The sequence below is a fragment of the Manacus candei genome, unplaced genomic scaffold (genome assembly GCF_025592945.1).
Source record: "Manacus candei isolate 608988 ecotype Guabito, Panama unplaced genomic scaffold, ASM2559294v1 h1tg000054l, whole genome shotgun sequence".
Lineage (NCBI taxonomy): Eukaryota > Metazoa > Chordata > Aves > Passeriformes > Pipridae > Manacus > Manacus candei.
In genome coordinates this window covers 134068-154625 of record NW_026138102.1, presented here as the reverse complement: position 1 = coordinate 154625, position 20558 = coordinate 134068, and the positions used below count along the sequence as shown (strand labels likewise).

Below are 20558 nucleotides of genomic sequence, written 5' to 3'. Positions count from 1 at the left end.
TGGTGAGTCTGGATGAGCAAAGGCTCAGAATCCTCCGAGTAAATCCTCAGAATAGTGGATACTTTCTTGGCAATGGGGTCAGCAAAAAAAGAAGAAAATCCCAGACTCTTATGGATGTAAATAGATGTTTAAAAAAAATAACTGTTACTTTTGTCTAAGCAATGTCAAACCCTTTATGAGTACACAGAATGGCAAATATTTCCTATTCCTCAACCCCAACAAAATGTTAATATTCAGATATTTCTCCAGAAAGCACTACACCAAATAGCAGGTTGTCACTGCCACCTGATCAGAGGAAGGCTGCAAGCTCATGGCTGTGTCTGTACCCCCCCAACTGTCACACTACTCTGTGCCCTATGTCCCATGGAGACTTCATCCCTTCCCAGCTGTGCACAGGCCTCAATTTGACCCCACAGTAACCACCACTTTCCAGCGAAAGGTTAATTACTCCAGGGGACATTTCCATCCAAGCTGTTGCCCGCAGGTTGCAGTCCCTTCCTGAGTGCTATTTTTAGACCATCTCCTTCCTTGCTATTGATCCCATTCACCCTCTGTTAATTAGATACACACAACACACACAGCATTTGCAACTCATTTATCAATTCTGTTCAGCACCTCCCTCCCCTGAGATGTAATTTGGAGCCCTCCTTGAATCATGCTATTGATCTTTCCCAGCAACTTTGCTATAGGATTCTCTGTGTTGCAAACTATTTATAGATTCCTCTTCTCCTGCTCTCCCTTGGGGAATCAGAAATGGGCAATGGTAATCAGACTTCTATTTTTAAGGAGTTGATCGAAACCAGATATTTCCTCTTTTCTCCTCCTTTCCCCTCCCTCCCCCTGTTGCTTCTTTCGGCAGGTGAGACCTTGTTGCTGCATGTGGTGCTGTAACAATTGTAGTAACGCTCAGGTGACGTGATGCAGAATTTGACCTGAGTTAACTTGTTTGCTGAATTGATGAAATGAATTCTTCCTCCTCCCTGCATCAGGAGTTTCAGAAAGGGCTTTATGACCAGTTTTGTCTGCTTATCTTGGCGTGCATCTTTCAAAGGGCTTCATTCTTGGCGACTGACTTCTGATCTGATCCATCTGCCCCCTCATATTTAAGGAGGTGTATCCAAAGGTGCTAGACAAGGTCTAATCCAGAGTGAGACAGAGTTGCTTTTAGGGATGGAAGGTTACAGTAATTAGCCCCAGGGGCCTAGAATTTGATAGAGACCTAAAACAAGGGAATATCATCTGAGGCTCAGAGAAGTCAGGACCAGCTCAGCCCTCACTAAGTAAGGCTGAAAATCCCAGCCCTAACTGAGGAGGACGCCTACAGTTCCCAAGGGTAAGGCAACATCAGGAGGGGCAGCCTTGTCTCAGAGAGGACATGAAAGCAGCCCCAAGCTCCTGTGGTAACACCTGCTGCTGGAAACCTGATGGTGAAGGGAGAGATAGGACGTGGACTAGAGTCCCTGAGGGATTGCATCATCCCAGGGTGGTGGCTCAGGAGCTTTGGGGCTGGGGATGGACTCTGTGAGACTGGGCTGTCTCCTCTGAGCCATTGGGAACATTTTGCTGTGTGTATGTGTGTTGTATGTCATGATCATAGAACCAGATAATGGTTTGGGTTGGAAAGACCCTAAAGATCACCCAGTTCCATCCCTGCGCCATGTGTCTATGCACATCGCTGTTTTTGGGGGACTATACTGAGGCTAGGGAAGCGGCTGTGTGGTGTGAAGGTGGTGCGTGGAGGGCTGTAGTGTGGGCATGTTTTGGTGTGTGGTGCTGTGGTGCATTTGGCTGACGATCTGAGCAAGTTGGGGTGTGTATGGCTGTGGTGTGTGGTTGTGGGGTGTGTGGCTGTGGTGTGTGGAGGTCCGTGTGTGTGTGTGGAGGGGCTGCCTGAGTGGAACTGAGGTGTGTGGAGCTCTGTGTGCGTGCAGTGTCAGGATAAGGTGCGGTGAGTGGCTGCAGTGCGTGTGATTGTGGGGTGTGATGCTCGGGGTGTGTAGGGCTGTGTGTGTGTGTGTGTGTGGTCGGTGACGTGCAGTGCTCAGATGTAGGGCTATACGGGTGTGTGTAGGGCTGTACGAGTGTCTGTAGGGCTGTACAGGCGTGTGCATGGGGGCCACGGTATGTGATGCTCAAGGTGGGTAGAGCTGTTCATATGTGTATGTGGTCGGTGGCGTGCAATGCTGGAGAAGAAGGCAATGGTGTGTGAAGCTCAGGGTGTGAAGCTCTGCGTGTGTGCCTGTCGGTGGTGTGTGGGGCTGTACGTGTCAGTCTGTGGAGGGGCGGTGGTGCGTGGAGCTGCGGTGCGTGAGGCCACGGGGGAGGCGGGCACAAGGCTGCCCCGGTCGCTACCCGCTGCTCGGCTGGGGAGCGGGAAGGGCTCCGGGCTGTCCCTGCGGGAACGGCACGAGCCCGCCCCGCTCCGGGCTGTCCCTGCGGGAACAGGGGCGTGGCCGGGCCCGGGGGAGGCGGGAGGGAGCGAGGGGTGCTCCGCGGCTGCTCCCGACCGGGGCGGCACCGAGGGGGTTAACGCACTCCCCGCCGCGGGCCGGGGCGGGCTCCACATCCCGCATCCCGCCTCTCGCGGCGGAGCGGGCACGGGCACGGGCACACACTCACACACACACACGCACACGCCCGCACACACACACACGCTCTCTCACACACACGCGCGCAGGCGATGGCTGCTGGGCGCGGGCTCGCTTCTCCCCGAGATGATGTCAAGAGCCCGGGAGAAGGAGGAGGAGGAGGACGGTTGCTCTTTTTCTTAACGGCTTTGTTCTAAAAACCATCCTAAATAAAGCAGCCCCCGCCCAGAGCGCCGGGGGAGCAGCCGTGAAAGTACCCTTTTATTTTCCCGTTCCCTTTTTTACCCTCTTTTCCTTTTTCTCCTTTTTTTTTTCCTCTCTTTTTTTTTTTTTTTTTTAATCTTTATTCTCGTCTCCGTCTTTGTGTCCGCCTGGGGCCGAGCTGCCCTCCCGCGCTCCCCGGGGGTAGCCGCCGGCGTTTCTCCGCTCCCTCCCGGCAGCCCTGCGGCCGGAGCCAGCGCCCTCCGCCGCCGTCCCGCCCCGCCGCTGCCCCGGGGCAGGTGCTCGTTTCGCGGCCGCCGCCGGCGCCTCCCCCGCCCTCCCGCCGGCCGGGGCGGCTCCGCGCCGCTCCTCCCGCCCGCGGGGCGCCGGCTCCCGCCGCCAGGGCCACGCCGCCGGCCCGGCGCCCCCGCCTCCCGCCGGAGCGGCGGCGCGGCCCGGCGCGCCCGGGGATGCTGCCCCCGGCCCCGCGCCCGCCGCCTGACACCGCCGCCGCCGCCGCCCTCGCCGCGCCGGACGCCGCTCCGCTGCCCACGCCGCGGCCACCTGCAGCAGCAGCAGCAGCAGAAGCAGCAGCAAAAGCAGCAGCAGCAGCCGCCCGGCTCCCCGCCGCCCGCCGCGCACCGCGGCGGAAAGAATAGAGAGCGCCCAGCCCGTCCCGACCCGCCCGGCCGGCGCTCCCGCAGGCAGCCGGGGGCCGGGTCGGGTCGGGTCCCCGACGGTCGGAGCCCGCCGCCCCTCTCCCCGCTCCTCCTCCGCGGATGGGCGCGCTGCCGCCGCCCGGCCCCCCCCGGCCCCGCCGCTCCGCCTGAAGAAACTTGGGACGGCGGCGACCTCCGCCTCCCCGCCGCGCCCCGCCCGGGCTGCGGGCGACCCTTCCCCGCTCCGCCGCGACAACTCCGCGGGGGGACCCGCCCGCCGCAGGACTCCGTGCCGGGGCCGCCGGCCCCTCGGCGGGGACCCCCTGCCCCTGGCCTCGGTGCTGGGGAGGAGCGGGGGTGCCCTGGATGGCCCTGCGCACTGGGACGGCTTGGTTTGGGCAGGTCCTGCGCAGAGTTTCCCGGCTTCAGGGCACCTGGTCCCGGCGCTCCAGCAGCCTCCTGTGCCTCTCTTCCTCGCAGGAGTCCGAGCAGGCGGGCGGAGAGCGGCCGCCGCCGCAGCACAAGCTGCCCCGGAGCAGCGGCAGCGGCGGCGGCGGCGGGCGCCGCCAGCCCCCCCGGCGGCTGCTCCCCTGCTGTGGCTGCTGCGGCCTGTCGGATCCCCGGGCGGCCAGGGGGGGACATGGTCCCCTCACTCGCCCCTTGCTGGCGGCCATGAAGAGGCAGAACGTGCGGACCCTGTCCCTTATCATCTGCACGTTCACCTACCTGCTGGTCGGGGCTGCCGTCTTTGATGCCCTGGAGTCCGACAACGAGATGCGGGAGGAGGAGAAACTCAAAGCCGAGGAGATCCGGCTCAAAGGAAAGTACAACATCACCAGCGAGGACTACCGGCAGCTGGAGTTGGTGATCATGCAGTCCGAGCCGCACCGAGCCGGAGTCCAGTGGAAATTCGCCGGCTCCTTCTACTTTGCCATCACGGTCATCACGACCATCGGTGAGTGTCTCCACTCGGGGAGGCCCCATGGGGCCACGGCCGGGGCTGGGGTAAATGCTCCCCGGGTTGGGAGAAAGGGAGAGGGGTAAGGAGGCTGTTACGTGCAAAGGTGCCGGTGCTGGATGAATTTCTTGCTTCCCTCCTCTATTATGTAATTCATTGCTCTTCTTGGGCACTTGTTGGACTTGGCAGTGTCCCGCACCTCTTCCCCTGGAGATGGATCCTTCATCTCCTGGGTGGCACTGGGGAGGAGTGGGGCTACTCTGGCAAGGGGAATTGGTAGTGGCCAGGTGGCTACCATGGAGCTCTGGCTTGGGCGGCGAGGAAGAGTGGGGGAAGAGGCAGGGTGACACTCTGCTGGGGTTCCCCTCAGGAAGAAGGCCCTGTTGCCGCACTCCTTCTTGCACCTTTGCTTAAGAGACAGGGGGAAAACTTGGGCAAAAGGCAGCTGGATGAGAATGAAAATGAAGAGGACATGGGAACTAGATCAGCTGGGAGAGACCTTGATGTAGCCAAGCTTAGCCCTACTTGGGCAAACTTTGTTTTGGTGTTGGCAAGGGCTGCGGTGGCAGTTCCCACAGCTGTGGTCCCATTGCTGGGCCTTTCCTGGGCATTCCCAATGTGTTCCTGAAGTTTTTATTGCAGCTGGAGTGTCTAATGTGTCAACAGGTCATAGTCTACATCTACCCTTTGTGGGCACATGGTGTGAAAGGCAAAATGTTGCCTGCTGTCACATCTGTGATGCCCAGGTTCCCAGATGTGCCATTTCCCTGGACAGTCAAGGGGCAGTCAGTGGACACAGCCATGGGCTGTCATTTTGTACTTCCCTGCTTCCTGCAGCTAAAGCTGAGCATTTCACACAAAGTTTGCTTCCCTGCCATGAAAATAAACACCACGAAGACTAGAGGCTGCAGTGTGCACACAGAACTGTGTTACAACTCCAGCTTTGGCTGGATGAGCAGGTTTTCTTCCCTGGTTTTGTATTCTTTAAGGTGGGTTTATTGAGACTGTTTGTAATGTTCTTCTCCCAGAACTTCTAGCCCCCTAACAACTCGGGAGATCTGAAAAGACCCTTCTAGCTCAGTGGCTGTTCAATAGTGCATTTTACAGAGCAGGACAGGAAAGTAGCTCTTATTAGTACAGAACGACTTGGTCTTTTTACTATTTAGGGTTTGTTACAAGAAATTTTTACACTGCCACCTGAAGATACTGAGTTTTCTGCAGAACATGATGTCCACTGCCCTTTGACAAGTACCTACTTACTTTTGTATTTGACTGTATTATACCTGGAGCAGTAAAAAAATTTCCTTTGAAAGATCATCTGACACTATAAAGCCTATTTGCCCTTACAAAGATAAGAATTTTTAAGGAATAATTTCCTCTTCCTTTCTGCTATTAAATATATTAATGTAAAATGCAAATATTAATAGGTTATAGAATATAAAGTAGAATGGAACTTTGGCTGATGATTTGTATTTCCCGCTGTTCATTACAATGTCAGAACTCTCTTTCCTCCTTTGACCGCTGGGTCTCTCATCCTTGACCTGTCTTTTGTCACTTATTTCTGCTAAGTGAATAGTGGACTGTCATACCCCTCTAGATTACAACAAGGCTTCCATGCACACGCCTGTGTATTCATGGTGCCCTGTACTCCTGCCTAAGACTGACTGCAACACTTGGTGCTTTTGTAAGCTCAGTTGGTGACAGGTGGAAAGGGCTGTTTGTACAGTAGTTTGATGTTTTGATCGTGTTTTACCTGGAAACAAGTACAACTTGCTTGGGAAGCTTTCGCATTTTCTCCTGCAAAGAGCTGGGATTTGTTTAGGAAGCTCGGAGCACCTCAGCACGCAGAGAATAGCGTGCATTTCTGTAGGCAGAGGCACTTTGGGATGTCAGAATTGTTTAAATTTAAAAGTGTATATAACAACAGGGAACCACTGGGAGGAAGAGTAACAATAAAGAACAGTGCAGAAAGACAGACATTCTGTAACAATTGTTCATTTGGGAAGCTCTTCTCCTGGAGGATATCTGATCCGTCTTTTAAAAGTTTATTAATAGTTACTATCTACATCTTGCCAAATGCACTGCTATTTTTTGTACCATCTCTTCTGTACTAAAGTGGCTTCCTGATGATATCTGATCTACTGGTAGTCTATAAAAGTGAGCATGGAGAATTTTTCTTTAATTTCTTATTATCCTAAAATAATTTGGCTCACAGAGGGGAAAAAATTACTTTATTTGTTTAAGTTCTCAGGAAAATAAGAGTTCTTATCTGTGTTTCTTGCACTGGGGAGTGATTTTAAATGTCCATATTAATCGCTAGTGAAGATTCTTTTTTTTTAAATCTGTGTGTATACTCTTACATACATGTCCTTCTCTCTCTAAAACCTTCCAGACAGACTTTCAGGAGCGCATGCAGTGGGGTATGCATTGGGGAACATGCTGTAGTCAGTAGGTACTCCAGCAAAAGTGTGTCTAACTAACGGGCTGATTTTTAAAATTGAATGCCTTCCCTAATCTGGATGGGTACCTCTATCTCCACAAAACTTCTCTTCTGAGAAAACAGTGACAGGAATCAGAGGACCACAAAGTCGAGCAGTATGAATGTGGTCGCAGACTAATTTATGTCTAACTTAATTGTACTCCGTGATACTGCCGTGCTAGCAACATGTCTGAAGCAATTACCTCTTTGCTGTGCTGATTTCAACTACTGTAGCTTTAATTTAATCAAAGGCGTTTATGGCTGGCCGTGGCCCATCAGCCCACTGCCCTCGGTAGCCGGGAAGAGGCCGGTGCTCCTCGGCAGCTGCCGGGGCAGCGGCGCTGCGGGGCGGCCGCGGGCGGGGCGGGGCGGGCGCTGCTGCCCGAGGGACGGGTCCGGCAGTGTCCCCGGACCGTGGTGCTGAAGGGAAGGTCCCTCTTCGCCCTCGGGGCGTGAGGAGTGAAGGGACAGCTCTGTCAGTGTCCTCGGGCGCTGGTGCTGAAGGAACAGGTCCAACAGTGTCCCCGGAGGTGGTGCCGAAGGGACAACTCCGGCAGTGTCCCCAGAGCGTGGTGCTAAAGGGAGAGCTCCACCAGTGGCTCCCAGTCCGTGGTACTGAAGGGACAACTTCGGCAATGTCCCCAGTCCGTGGTGCTGAAGGGGTAGATCCTACAGTGTCTTCAAACCGTGGTGCTGAAGGGACAACTCCAGCAATATCCGCAGTCCGTGGTGCTGAAGGGACAACTTCGTCAGCGCCCTGGGACTGTGGTGCTGAAGATTCAGCTCCCGTCCATCTCCGCTGCTCCGGGCTCCCCTCATCGGGCAAACTCTGCAGCTTGTTGCTTCCCGTGAAAACACACCATTAAAGACCTGTTTGGAAGGGAGCATGAGAACCTGAAACCCTCCTGTGTGAGGTGAAGTGCTAAGATTTGGTCAGCTCTCACATTTCATCAAATCTATGGCATTTGGCTTTTATTGGAGGGTGGTGGTGGGTTCTTGCTTGTCAAGCTGAGTACTAAACAAAGAAGCAAGGGCTAATCAAGTAAATGGAAACAATTTGTTTTTCACCTGGGGCACACCATATTTTTCTACTCCGCAGTGCAATGTTCTTTTCTTTTTTCTTTTTTTTCCTTTTTTTTTTTTTTCCTTCAACTGACACAAGAACAAAAAGATTGACAACAGCAGGTGCTACATCATTCAATGAGTCTGCTCTTTAGATCCATTAGGGGACAAAAAAGAATCATCTTTCACAAAGTTTTGGTTATTTTTGAATTCTGTGAAAGTTTTCAGGTGCTCAAAAAGAACTATTAAGCTTTTCTTGGCTCTCACCAGTTGCTGAGTTTATTTCAAGATTGTTCTAGTTTCAGTTAGCTAGTATAATTTCCTATCCATTTTCAGTTACACAGTGAAAATGATGAAAGAGAGTAGTTTAATGAAATTCTCCATCCAGCTACTTGTCTTTTATGAGATACACTGTAGAATATGCCACAGAGTTCTTCAAGAGGCATGAAGGGAAACACCAACTTTTGAAAATAAAAGCTTATTACTAGGATTGCTAATAAGTTTTAGTGCCTTTTTCTACAGGTCTATAAGAGTCAGTAAACTGCTTCTATGTAGGCAGGTGTCAACACTGTCAAAATGTGTTATTGGTATGGATATCGCTCTATCATTTAGGCCTTAAAGGGTGATAGTCATACTTGATTTAACACCACCGAACTCTAGTAAACACTGAATATTTCTGGAGGCTTGTGCAGAATGTAAGAACTGAAAGCTGTTTATGTCACCCTAACATGAACTGAAACAACAAACAGATTGAAGATTGTTATTTAATTATTTTTTTCCTGAGAAGTGACTGTAAGGGGAGCAGAATTAAAATGGTTTGTGCTGTGAATTGCTAGTCTCTTTTTATAACTTTTGGACCTTTGTTTTCAGTTTTGAACCTACTACAAGCACTGAGTGAAATATCCTGGTGAACACAGAAAAAATACTTTTTTAACAACGTGGTGCAATACCTGTAATGGTGAATGGAACAGGCACCTATTGATGGCTGTTTGGCTACTGAGGAACTGTCTGCATCCAGATGAGAACATTGCATTTTTCTGGCAGATGGTGGCCTGACAGGGAGTTTGAACCTGCATTAATGAACTGAGCAAACACATGTTTAAATCCATTTTGAAATAGCAGTTTAGTCTTCATATTCTTTCTCTACATCACTTTACCCTTCCGTAAAATGGGTATAAACCCACCAAATTAATAATACAATGATGTCTCTAATTTGGGTTAGAAGAAGACCAAAGTGTTTTCACATGTGAATTATTTTGTCCGTGGTGCTCCCTCTTTAAGACCAACCTCTGGGTTTTTGAGCCTGGTCTTGGGTTTTGATGTATGGTAATATATAAAGCCAGTCCACTGGAAAGGTTTCAGTACAGAGTTGTGGCAGATGGACAACTTACAATGAAAATAAAGAAAAGAAAGGAAGAAAACAAGACATGGAAAGGGAAAGACTGAGAATAAGGACAAGGTTTTGGGCAATTAACTGCTGCATTCATGACTCTCCAGGACCATGAAGGTCATATCTCATATAAAAAAACCAAACAAGCACAGAGTAGATTAAGCCAGTCAGTTATTAATAAACTCATGTGAAAGCAGAGGGCAAGATTTTCTGGTGAGGTAAATGCTTGTAGATACCATGAAGTAACAAATGTATTAATTCATGACATCTGAAGCTTTAGTGAAGAATACTGGATGATCAGGACTTGAATGTTGGTGGCATCTCCCAGGCAAGAAGGAGGTCAGCTTCAGTGAGCCACATACTCCCCTGCATAATTAAAAAATTCTGCAAGATCATTTCATAGTATTTTCTTTGTCTGTTGGAGATTAAAAAAAAATATATCCAAAATACTGTTCTGCTAACATAGAGGAGTCTTTGAGGCTACTTTGCTCATGTGTTTGTGGAAACAGTTCTTGAGTTCTTGATGACTGGTTTTGCAACGATACCTCACATTCCTGCCAGAGGCACTTGAGCAAAAGCTTTTTAAAAATCACTGATAAGCAAGTAAAAAGTACAGCTCGGAGTGATGCTGACCTGCAACTTCCCACTGTATGGCTCACTGGCAGTGCAAGTGTAACAGCCAGCAAGAGTCAGAAAACAGTTTTAGAGAAACGTCGAGAAACATCTGTCCACTGAACTAGGTGATGGTGTCGGCAGATTTCCTTACTGAGAATTACTGAGAATTAGTGTCTTGTAGTTTTTTAGTATTTGGTGCTCTTTCACTTGCTCCTAACTATTCATAACTTCTTTCTTTAGCTGAAGCAAGTGGGATTTAGATTAAGCATGAAGAAAACTCTTTCCTCCTGTCAGGGTGGTTGTGTGCTAGCAGAGATTGCCTAAGGAGACTGTTTTAAAAAGAGATTAGAAAAAAATCTCTCAGGAATCATTGAGTTATAGCTGCTTTTGCCTTTGGGGAGGAAGATGGACTGGATGACCTCTTGAAGTCTTTATCCTTTTTTCTACATCTTGAGCCCGAATAGTTCTTGGGCTAATTTGTTTTTTCTTGAGAAAGAAAATCAAAGATCTTTGAAGTTCCATTTTCTCCACTTTATGGTCTTTGCTTATTGATTAATTTCTATGCAGTAAACCCATTTATGTACCTTTGCAAGTGTCAGAACAGAAATATCTGTGTTTGCCCACTGTCAAGGTTACAAGCTACAGGTGTTGGTGAGTCTTTTGGGAAAGAAGTTAGCTGAAGAAGAAAATGATCCTGCTGATAAAAGGATGCCAAGCAGAAATTCACAGGGCAAAACTGGGACGGAAATAAGGTGTTTTCAACTGAAAATAAGGGAAGAAATTTAGCTGTTAGCTATGGGCTAATGCCTGCTTCAACTAAAAAGAATAAAAATCTCTGATTTCTCTGGGAACAGCTTCACAGATATAAGGCTTGACTAAAGAAAAACTGGTGAACAGAGAACTTTCCTGTTGGACATCATGAGTTTTGGGACAGACACTGCTGGTCTGGCACAAAGGACAGCCCAGGATGCTGTTGTGTTTCCTTGAATACAATCTGAGCTGAGGCGCTCAATTCCTTCAGTACCAGAGCATATTCCCCCGTAAATGCTGAAAGCCATTCTGATGGCTTTGAGCTGGAGTTGCACAGTACTTTATATTCAGAATTCTGTACTGACATTAGGTGATTCATCTTCACAACACCTCTGTGTAAAAATTATCCTCAGTTTAGAGACAAGAAGAGAAAATGACTTTCTGAAGGCTCAGGTTGGGAACTATTTCTAATTGCCAAACAGCTTACTTCGTTCTCTGTCAGGCAACATGGCATCAGTTCACAGCCAGATTAAACAGTGGAGATGAACCAAAGGCAGAGATCTATAATGAGTTCAGGGTGATACTAGTAAACTCCTGCAGCTTAGGTCTTCTGACATTCAATAATAGCAGAACCTGGAGCTTTATTTCATGAAGGATCATTTACTGTTCTAGCTAATTATCTCTGTTATTACTATGAGTTTTCTGTCAAAGGCCCTTTAGGCTATTAGATGTCCACTTTCTATGGATTTTATTGAAGATCCTTGGCTGGGTATGGATAAAGGCTACATGAAATATCCCCTTCCTCTCTAACAGATGTTAGCAAGGACACTTGCTGGTGATGCAGAACTAATAAGTGAGAGTCCTTGCTGCTTGTAAGTTGAACTAATGAGTTCAACTGTGGACTTGTAACAGATGTTTGCTGTGTGTAGCAGGCTTATTCACCTCTTTTTGGATATTTTTGAGTGAAGCCATGGACTACTTCAGAAATATCACACATGGACATTGCTGTGATGCAAATTAATTTTAATTTGTTACTAGGTCAGGATTATAGTCTGTGGAATCTACTGACTTTGAGTTGAATAGATTACCATGTTACCTGTACCCTCCCAAGTGTCTGTGACTTAATAAGCTACAACTAACACTGATATTTTTGGTGTTGTGGCTATAACACTTCCTTTGATTAAAGTGAGAGGGTCTATGGATAAGGGAATGTTTGGCAAAACCAAAAGAAAAACAAACAAAAACGAAATCCAAAAATAAAGGCCTGATCTAAAGTCTGTCATAAGTAACAGAGAGAATATTTTGAGTCACATTAGTTTTGGATGAGATCATTATTTGTTAACAATTCTACAATTCAAGGAGCTATATTTTATAACAAACCAACTCCTGGAAGTTATCTGTAATAGCAGTTTTCAGATTTATTTGTCCTTAATAATGAAGCAAACAGAGTTTGTGGTGTTAAAGTGTACGTTCACTTAAGCATTTATACTGATTTGTATTTTTTTAATTGAAAGTGAAAGGCTAAACTACATCTCTACTGTGCACCTTAACCTTTGAACAAAGGGAAATCTTGAGGAAGAATGTTGTTTTCATTCCATTTATTTGTTGTGGTGTGTGGTTCTTTTTTTTTTTTTTATGTTTTCCTTTCTTTCATCACTGCCAGACTGTTAACAACCTCTTCTGATCCAGCATCTTCTGATCCCCCGAGATTCTTTTTTCTTTTCTTTTTCCTTTTTTTTTTTTTTTTAAGTGTAATGTGCACTTACTTTTTTTGTTTGTTTGTTTTTTGGGGGGGAAGAACCTCCAAAGTTTTTTGGCGTTTTTTAATTTTCAAGGAGTTAAATGACCTTATATATATGGCCAATTGCCACAAGTGGCTTATGCAGTCATCAGTTGGTTAAAGGGTTCAGTGTCCTTTTTAACTGCTTTCATTACGGAGGTGATTAGCGAATGCCTGTGAAAGGGATCTCTCTATTAAGGACTCATGTATTTGTTACTGATTAGGATGCTTAGAAGGTAATAGGCTGTATTGTCCTTTCAATTCCCTGCACCAGCAGGAAAAAAGAGCTTCAGAGACAAGCGGGCAAGTAGTGGGGTTAAAAGGCATCTGATGAGAAGTTGGTTATCTCCTTGTTCTCCCACCACAGAAGAGGATCGCTCCCTTCCCTGGCTGCGTGAGCCTTCTCAGGCAGGAAAATTTCACAGGGAGCTTTAGGGCACAGATTGATCAATGAAACCTGCTGCAGCTCTCTCTAATTGTGTAATGCAGGAGATTAGCTGTGAGGAAATGCTCGTAGACTCCAAATTTAGGGATATTCTTGACATATTGAAGGGAAGGTAGAAATAAAAGATCTACTTCCAAGGCAATTGGCACTCTCAGCAATTTCCGATGTGTACCACCTCTAACTCTTTACAAAAGTGTTTTGGGTGCAGATGGAACATTTTATTTCTTCCACCCTTTTTTCTTTTGGTGTCTTCTGGAGAGGATGTCCTCTTCTTATGTTTAAACCATCAAAGGCTATGCAAACTGTATAAGAAATTAACTGTTGTAACAAAACTGTAACCACTGGAGTTCTGAGTTGTCACTTTGCTGCATTTCATACCCATATGGAACTTTTCAGGACCAGACACAGTAGGAAAAGGTGTTAAATATTCTTGTTTCAAGGATCTATACCTCCGTTGCTTGAACTACAGAACAGTTGCTATTAGTTGTTTATAATTTGAACTGTTATGGTGAAACAAATCTGACTTCACTCACTGAAAATAGTGTTTATGGCAGTAATAATTTTTAAAAATCTGCAGTTTAGTTCTTAAGTTAACTTTGTTCTGGGTAAATATGAAATATTGTTCTGCAGTAAAATCAACTCAAGCAGCAGGAAGGAGCTCTGTCCATAAGGCTCTGCATGCAGGCTGCGTCGTGTAAGATGCTGCATCAGAAATATTTTAAAACTGTTCATGAAATAAAGATGATTGAACTCTCCATTACAATCTTGCATCAGAAAAACAACTCACACTTGCAGAGGTGACTTGAAGGCTCAGTGCTCACCCACATTTTTCTGGTCTTTGAGAACTTCTTGGGCTTCCAGAGGTAGACCATGAATTTTAGAAGACTTCCTTATAGGATAAAGCATACATTATTTTCTCCTGAGGACTAGAAACAGTAGAAGGATGCCCTTTAAGCATTATTCAGGGTTGTCACATATACTAGGCTGTGAAAAACCTGGATTGCCCCAGACTGCCAAAGAGGAAAAAAACCCTTATTTTGGAATGTGAAAGCGTGGAGCCCAACATTTGAGGAGAGAAAGTCTCTCCCAACATTTGAACTGATTTACCCACCATCCCTTTGCCACATGCTCTATACAAGCCCCTGATCTACAGTTTGTTTGCTTTAGAAATGAGATAAGGCTGGTTCTAGGCAACTGATAGTTAAAGCAGTGACACTGGATTTGTACCAAAGCACCTGGAAATCCCAGTAATTTGACCTGAATTCTTTAGCTGATCTTTCAACTGATATATGAAGAATTCAGTGATCTTCTCAACCTCCCTCCTTTAAAGTTTCTCCCTTCTCTTGCTGTTCCATGTGGGAATGAAGATCCCAAGAAGAGAAAGGAGCTGGTTGCTGTTCAGGCTATGCTATTGCCTTATCAGCTTTTTCATTCTTTTCTGGTATTTTTGTCTGACAGACAAATGATCATCCAGTCTTTTGGCAACAAAGGTTTAAGCCCTTAAAACACATCCTGCCTAGTAGTAAAAGGCCTGTTATTTAAAGGGCACTTTTCAAAACAATTAGTACTTTAGCAGCAATGTGTTTGCCTTAATGAGTGCACTCTGTCAGTCAGAGGAAATAGCACAAGCTGATACCTAGTGACGTAGGCTAACATAGGCAAATTAACGGTGTTGCAAGTCAGTTAATGAATGTACTGCACGTCTAAGAGGTTTATTTTAATGAGTGAAAAGCACTAGGTGTGATTCAGAGTGGCTTAACTTGTGTTTTTTTCCCAAATATTCCCCCCAATGATATTTTCATTCAGAAGCCCTCATACCACTTCTCTGCTTGTGATAGTTTATGCTGTATGGGTTGCATTCAGGTCTGGTTTGACTTGTTGGACTGGCACCAAAGATAATTTTTCAGAAAGTCTTCATTGCTGTTGCTGTATGATGTTTGAAGTCAGTGTCCTTATGATGTAGGTACATTAGCTACTGGCATTTTGGTATGACATAGATTTCTTTTTAAATGTTTCAGGAGGCTTTTGTTTTCTCAAGATGGATCATAGTAAAGGCTGGTGGTATTGAAAAGGTAAAGGCATGGGATGCAAGCTTGGCTCTGAGTATATCCAGCAACAGGTGTCACAATGGAACTTACTGGCTCTTGAGTGTGTGTGGTTTTAATTTGGGTGACTTGCTGGAACCTGACTGCTGGTTGAGTGATAAGAAGTAAAAAAATATGCTCTCTTTGAAGAGAATCCAGTCTGGGGACCCTTTAAAATATGATCAAAACCTGACTGTTCCTGTTCAGATCTGCTCCTGAAGAGCTCGAGTGCGGTACACTGAGTAAGGAAAGGTGTTAAACAACAGCAAGGAAGTGTTAGAGTGGCTACAGAGGAAAAAAAATAAATCTTTCTAACAATGATACTAGGGAAACACTGAAATGCATTGCCTGGGGAGGGCATGGACTCTTCTTTGCCAGGTCTTGCAGAACAGGATGGACAAGCATCTGTCAAGAGTGCCCTATGCATACAGTTCTGCCTTGAGGCAAGGTAAGGACTATCCTCCTCCTCCCTTAGTTTTAATGGTTCCATACACCCAGAGGCTGTTTGAAGTTTGTCTTGGATCTTGCTTGGGATCTATGTAAGTTTATCTTGTCCTTTTTTTTTCTGAAGGTTCCTGCTTCTCTGAGGGATTATTAGTGCATCCTACAGTTTTGTCTCCAGCTGAATATCTGGATAAGAATCAAACCTCTTCTCTAAGCAGCAACTGCTCACTGTTAGCAGTGTCACCAGTTTTTTTATGGCTGCTGTTTGAACAGCTCTACCAGTGGCTGTCCCAGGGAAAAACAAACATGCTGCCTATCTTTAAAAGAGGGACAGGAGAGAACATGGGGAGTTAATGCTCAGTCAGCCTAAATTTGATCTTCAGAAAGATATTTGACCAAGCTGTTAATCAGCATGAAAGTACCTAGGGGATAACGAGGGACAAGCTGGAACAAACCCAAATTTTTCTTGAGTGACTCACGTTGGACATTTCTGAGTTCGTTTTTTTTTTTTTCCCAGTAAACAACTGATACTGGGGGAGCAGTAGGTCATGATGTTTACTGCATGCATGGCATGATAATAGCATTGAGTTCCCATAATTACAGTAAAAAAACCTAGACTGGATTGAATTGCCACAGGTGGGTACAAAGTCTGGATAGACACACACTGTGGACTAGGGGCTGGACTGTGGCTGAACTTATCACATGTGTGAAAAGCACATACACTGTGCAGGTAAATGGGTAAATGGGGCAGAAAATACAAACCCAGCGTCCCCCTGCTAAATCTGCCACCAGATAATTTCACAATAGGATAAAAAAATGCAGAAGTAGCTATCACTAGTTTTCTGTCAGATTGGATGGACATAACATGTACAGTCATACAAGGACCTGTCTTGTGGTTGATATTTTCAGTTTTGCCATTAATGGCTTGTCAGATAGAACAGAGAGTACACATATTAATTATGAGAGGGATGGCTAGCACTTCAAGGGCAGGACCAGAATACAAAACGATTTTGATAAATTGGAGAAATGGTCTGAAATCAATATGACGACATTCAATAAAGTCAAGTGCACAGTTTTACACTGAAAAAGAAAATATCAAACATACATATAGGAAGATGATATGAACTGACTACATGCAAGTACTGCAACACCATGCTGATAAAGTGGGAAGGCTTCATCCTGGAAACTGGATCCAGTTTTGGGCACACAATGTTTTGAGAAAGGATGAGAGAAATCAAAATGTTACTAGAAAACTTGACCAATATTCAGTGTGGACAGGAATTGTTTAGTTTAGAAAAGAAATACATGAAGAGGGGAATAATAACAGCTTCAAACACGTGGAAGGTGGTTGTAAAGAGGAAATTTCTACATAAATATGCAAGATTTACACTTCAGCACCACAGATGTATGTTCATCATCAGCTGTGAAAACAGCTGTAACATGTTCTATAGGGAACCTAAGAAGTGCCAGTAATGGGATATTTGTCTGAACAGATTAGACCATTGTCCAACACACATGGGCCTGGTGTACTTCAGCCTGCCTCAGACCTGAATGGACTGGGTTATCTGCTGAGGTTCCTCCAAGCCATGTGTTCCTAAGAATGAGTGTCTGAGAGATGTGATACAGGAACTGACTGGGGAGTTGAGTAACCCTTGAGGAGCTAAGCATCCTGAAGTAGGTCAAATGGTTTATTGAGGTTTCCTCCCAGCCCTCACCCTCTGGGATTATGTACTCTGTGGATGTTTCTGAGTACTGAACTAAATGTACAGCAGCATTTGCTGTCTGACAATGGACTTTGTTGTGGTCAAGGCTGAACTTACCTTTAAGAGAGTTGTTGTGCTAGACCAGGCATCAATATGCACCTTGGAAATTCTGTCATGCAGAAACAAAGAGGTTTCTCCTCTTTCCCTAAATCCCATGCATACAAACCAGCAATTTCCATAACACAGACAATCATCCAATCTGTTATCTTGGCAGACACCAAAGCCTTTCTACTTCGGAGGAAGGAAATCTATCCCATAATACACCTGTGCAATATATGGCAATGGTGATTTTGTTGCTAACCCCCGCAGCAATCAGTTTATGCCCTCAAGCATGAGATTTGATTATCCTTGTCATTATCTAAGCTACAAATGTTATTAGCAGCCATAAAATTGTCCATTAAAGTGAGAGGAATTACTTGCCTGCACCAGGGGGAGAACAGATAATTTACCACACAGATTTAAGCCCAAATGTGTGTTTTTTTTCCAGAAGAGCCCTCTAAGCCTTTGTACAGCCTCCATGTTGGCATTTCAAGACCTGCTTCCCCCTACATGGCCTTCAAGTCTGGGTCTTTTACAATAACAGTGAGATAGATACATGCTGTTGGAATAACTTAAGGTATCATGAGCATGTATTTCTTCATGTTCCATAGCTTGAATGAATGCTTCCCTAGTTCTGGAAGTGCAAATGCCCAGACTTTGGTTGAGTTCCATGTTTTCTATCCTTCAGTGTTGATCTGAACTTCATTTACACAAAAGCAATTCTGGATGCCTTGGGCTGACTTGGTGCCCGTGGAATGACTGTGTGTCACTGGTTGAGTGTAGGATCAGTCGATTTGCTCCTAGCAGGGCCATTTTTATAGGTTTCCTTGATACTGCAATACTAGGTTTTTATGAGAGGAAAAAGTGATGTATCACAGGGGCCAAAAAAAGATGCTCTGTCTGAGTGGGTGAGATCCAGGGTAGTGTCTGAAAAATTTCTTTGTCTTCCCTGGGACTGGCTGATTCATCCCCTTCCCACCATCCTGTTAATTCCTGTTCATATATCAGTTCACCGTAAAGCTGCTTTTTTATTCCCATGTGTTATTGTGTTCCCATCTCCTTCCAACAACAGGGAGTGGGAGAGAACACCTACAGCTTTCCCAACAGACAAAAATGGTGGATCCTGACAGACTGGAACAGATTCTGATCACAGTTGTTTTCTGTAAATCTTGTGGAACTTGATTGTTTTAGTGTATTTGTTGACTTTAAACTGAGATGAATGTGTGCAGAATCTGGTCTGAAGAGCCCATATTTTGAAGGAAGCATCCCCTCCTACTCACCCAACGAATTTACACACACGCGGTGTAGCATTGATATTAGCTCCTGTAGCAAATGGAAAATGTGTCAGTAGCCTGAAAGGAACAGAAAATGTTCTCAAACAGGGCTTAAAAAAGTAAACAAACATCATATAACGAACAAAATCAATACAGTTCCATATTAGCCATTACGGATATCTCTGTCTTTGTCTGCATCATACTGTGCACATTTCGGTGCTGTGGGAAATGTAGAACCTGGGGATCTAATTTCAGAACCTGGAGATGGTGTATTAAATGCAAGGCCTGGGGTAGAAGGCCTGGCAGAGATTTGTGTAAAATAACAGAAGAGGTCTTCCATTTGAACCCCTCCTCAAGAGCATTACCTGAATGAAAGGAATGTGAATACATGTCCGAAATGGATATATATTCAGAGGTGTTATGACATTATTAGAAACAACTCCTCAAAAGCTCTTTTTTCCTGAGTCATTCCCATTTAACAAATGACTTTGTGAGAACTAGCATTGGGTTCAGGATGTCCAAGAGTGGACAACCTTTCAGCTTTCTGCATTCCAAAATCTTTGTATTCCTTAGCCGCTCTTCTGCTTGGAGGGAATCCGAGACGCAGGAATGTCCTTATGCTTTCCAGCCTTCCTGTCATGGCCTTCCATTACTCTTCATATCTTCCAACACAATCAGTAATATTCAAGCTATTCTTGTGGGCTTCTCTATTGAATTTCTTCAAGCTAAGCTGCTCTTGACTGCTGAAGGAATTCCTTCTTCTCCTGTTCCTTTCAGAACTTGATGTCCCTATTTATCGAGGAAGCAAGAGTCAGGGCTGCAGACTAAGCAGGTGGTTGATGCTCTTCTTAACAAGAAGACCACGTCATCACCTATCTCAGTGGAAGTTGTGTTAGATTTAATAAATGCTCCTGTGATCCAGGGCCATTCTTTGATTGCTTGCCTAGTACACTTAATATTGGGGGAACATTCTGTGTCTTTTGGATGATGACTTTTGCTTCCATTCACAGTGCAGAGCTCTTTGCCAAGGAGAGACTGGCAAGTTTTCCTGCACAGCACATTGGTAGAGACTTGGAAGAAGAGGAAGAAGCTGAAAACACCTGTTAGGACAAAATGGACCATTGCTTGGAATCCTGCATTCAGGTGATTTCCTGAAAGAGAAATGTTTGGTTTTGATGGTCTTTGGTCTTCTAGTGTTTCAGTTCCATATATCAGAAAAGCTGTGCATGCTCACTGAGTCTCCTGGAGAGCCACAGGAGCTGTACCTCTCTGTGTTTGCTTTTCTAATAGAAAGATAGTAGAATGTGTCAGTGAAGTGTAGATTGATTGATAGATAGATAGATGGACAGTTTATTTTCTTTTGTATGTAACCTATTAATGTGATGTGCTCGGACCCTTTTACACGTGTCCCTCTGGGAAGCCCTCAGGGAGGTCCACAGCCTTTCATCCTGAAGGGGAGACAGAAGGCTCTTGTCTCTCCTCTGCCTTTTACTTCACCTCCCAACTGCAGTGCTTGATGTCGATTTTGCTGCTCAGAGTGCCTGCAGCAGGCACGAGACCCAGGGGCCTGGGTTTCTTGTCTCTTTAATGGCATTCTGTGAGCTTGTGCTCAGAGGGAGGCAGAGAGATCAAAGGCTGTGCGAGTACACTGCGCTTGATTTTGCTTACACCAATACAAATCGATTGACTTCACTGAGTTATGAGGGATTTACAGCTAGGGGAGAACAGATTCTGACCTAATGGCTCCAAAAGAGGCTTTTCTTGGATGAGCAATGTAATTAGAGCACTGGAACAGACAGATTTTGTGACTCATCTGTGGGTCTGCAGTCTTTTCTTTGCTTCTAGTAGGGTGTTCACTAATGTAACCACACTTTCATTTCACTTGTGGGCTGATCTAATGCAGGACCAACCTTTGCTAGATCAGAGACCTTTGTTCAGCTGCAAAGCATCCTCCAATATTCATGTCACTGTGAAAACTTCAAGCTCAGGACCAGACACTGGAGAGAGTGGAAAAGTTCCACTCTCTT

The 20558-nt window shown here is 45.7% G+C and overlaps 1 protein-coding gene across 1 annotated transcript in view; it reads left to right on the top strand.

The window, feature by feature from the left end:
• Positions 1-3814: 3814 nt before the first annotated feature.
• The window catches only part of KCNK9 (potassium two pore domain channel subfamily K member 9), an 84823-nt gene continuing 68079 nt past the window's right edge, over positions 3815-20558 (top strand). The window contains exon 1 of the mRNA XM_051802074.1: positions 3815-4403. Coding sequence (XP_051658034.1) covers positions 3815-4403 — 589 coding nt within the window. The remainder of the gene's footprint in view (positions 4404-20558) is intronic.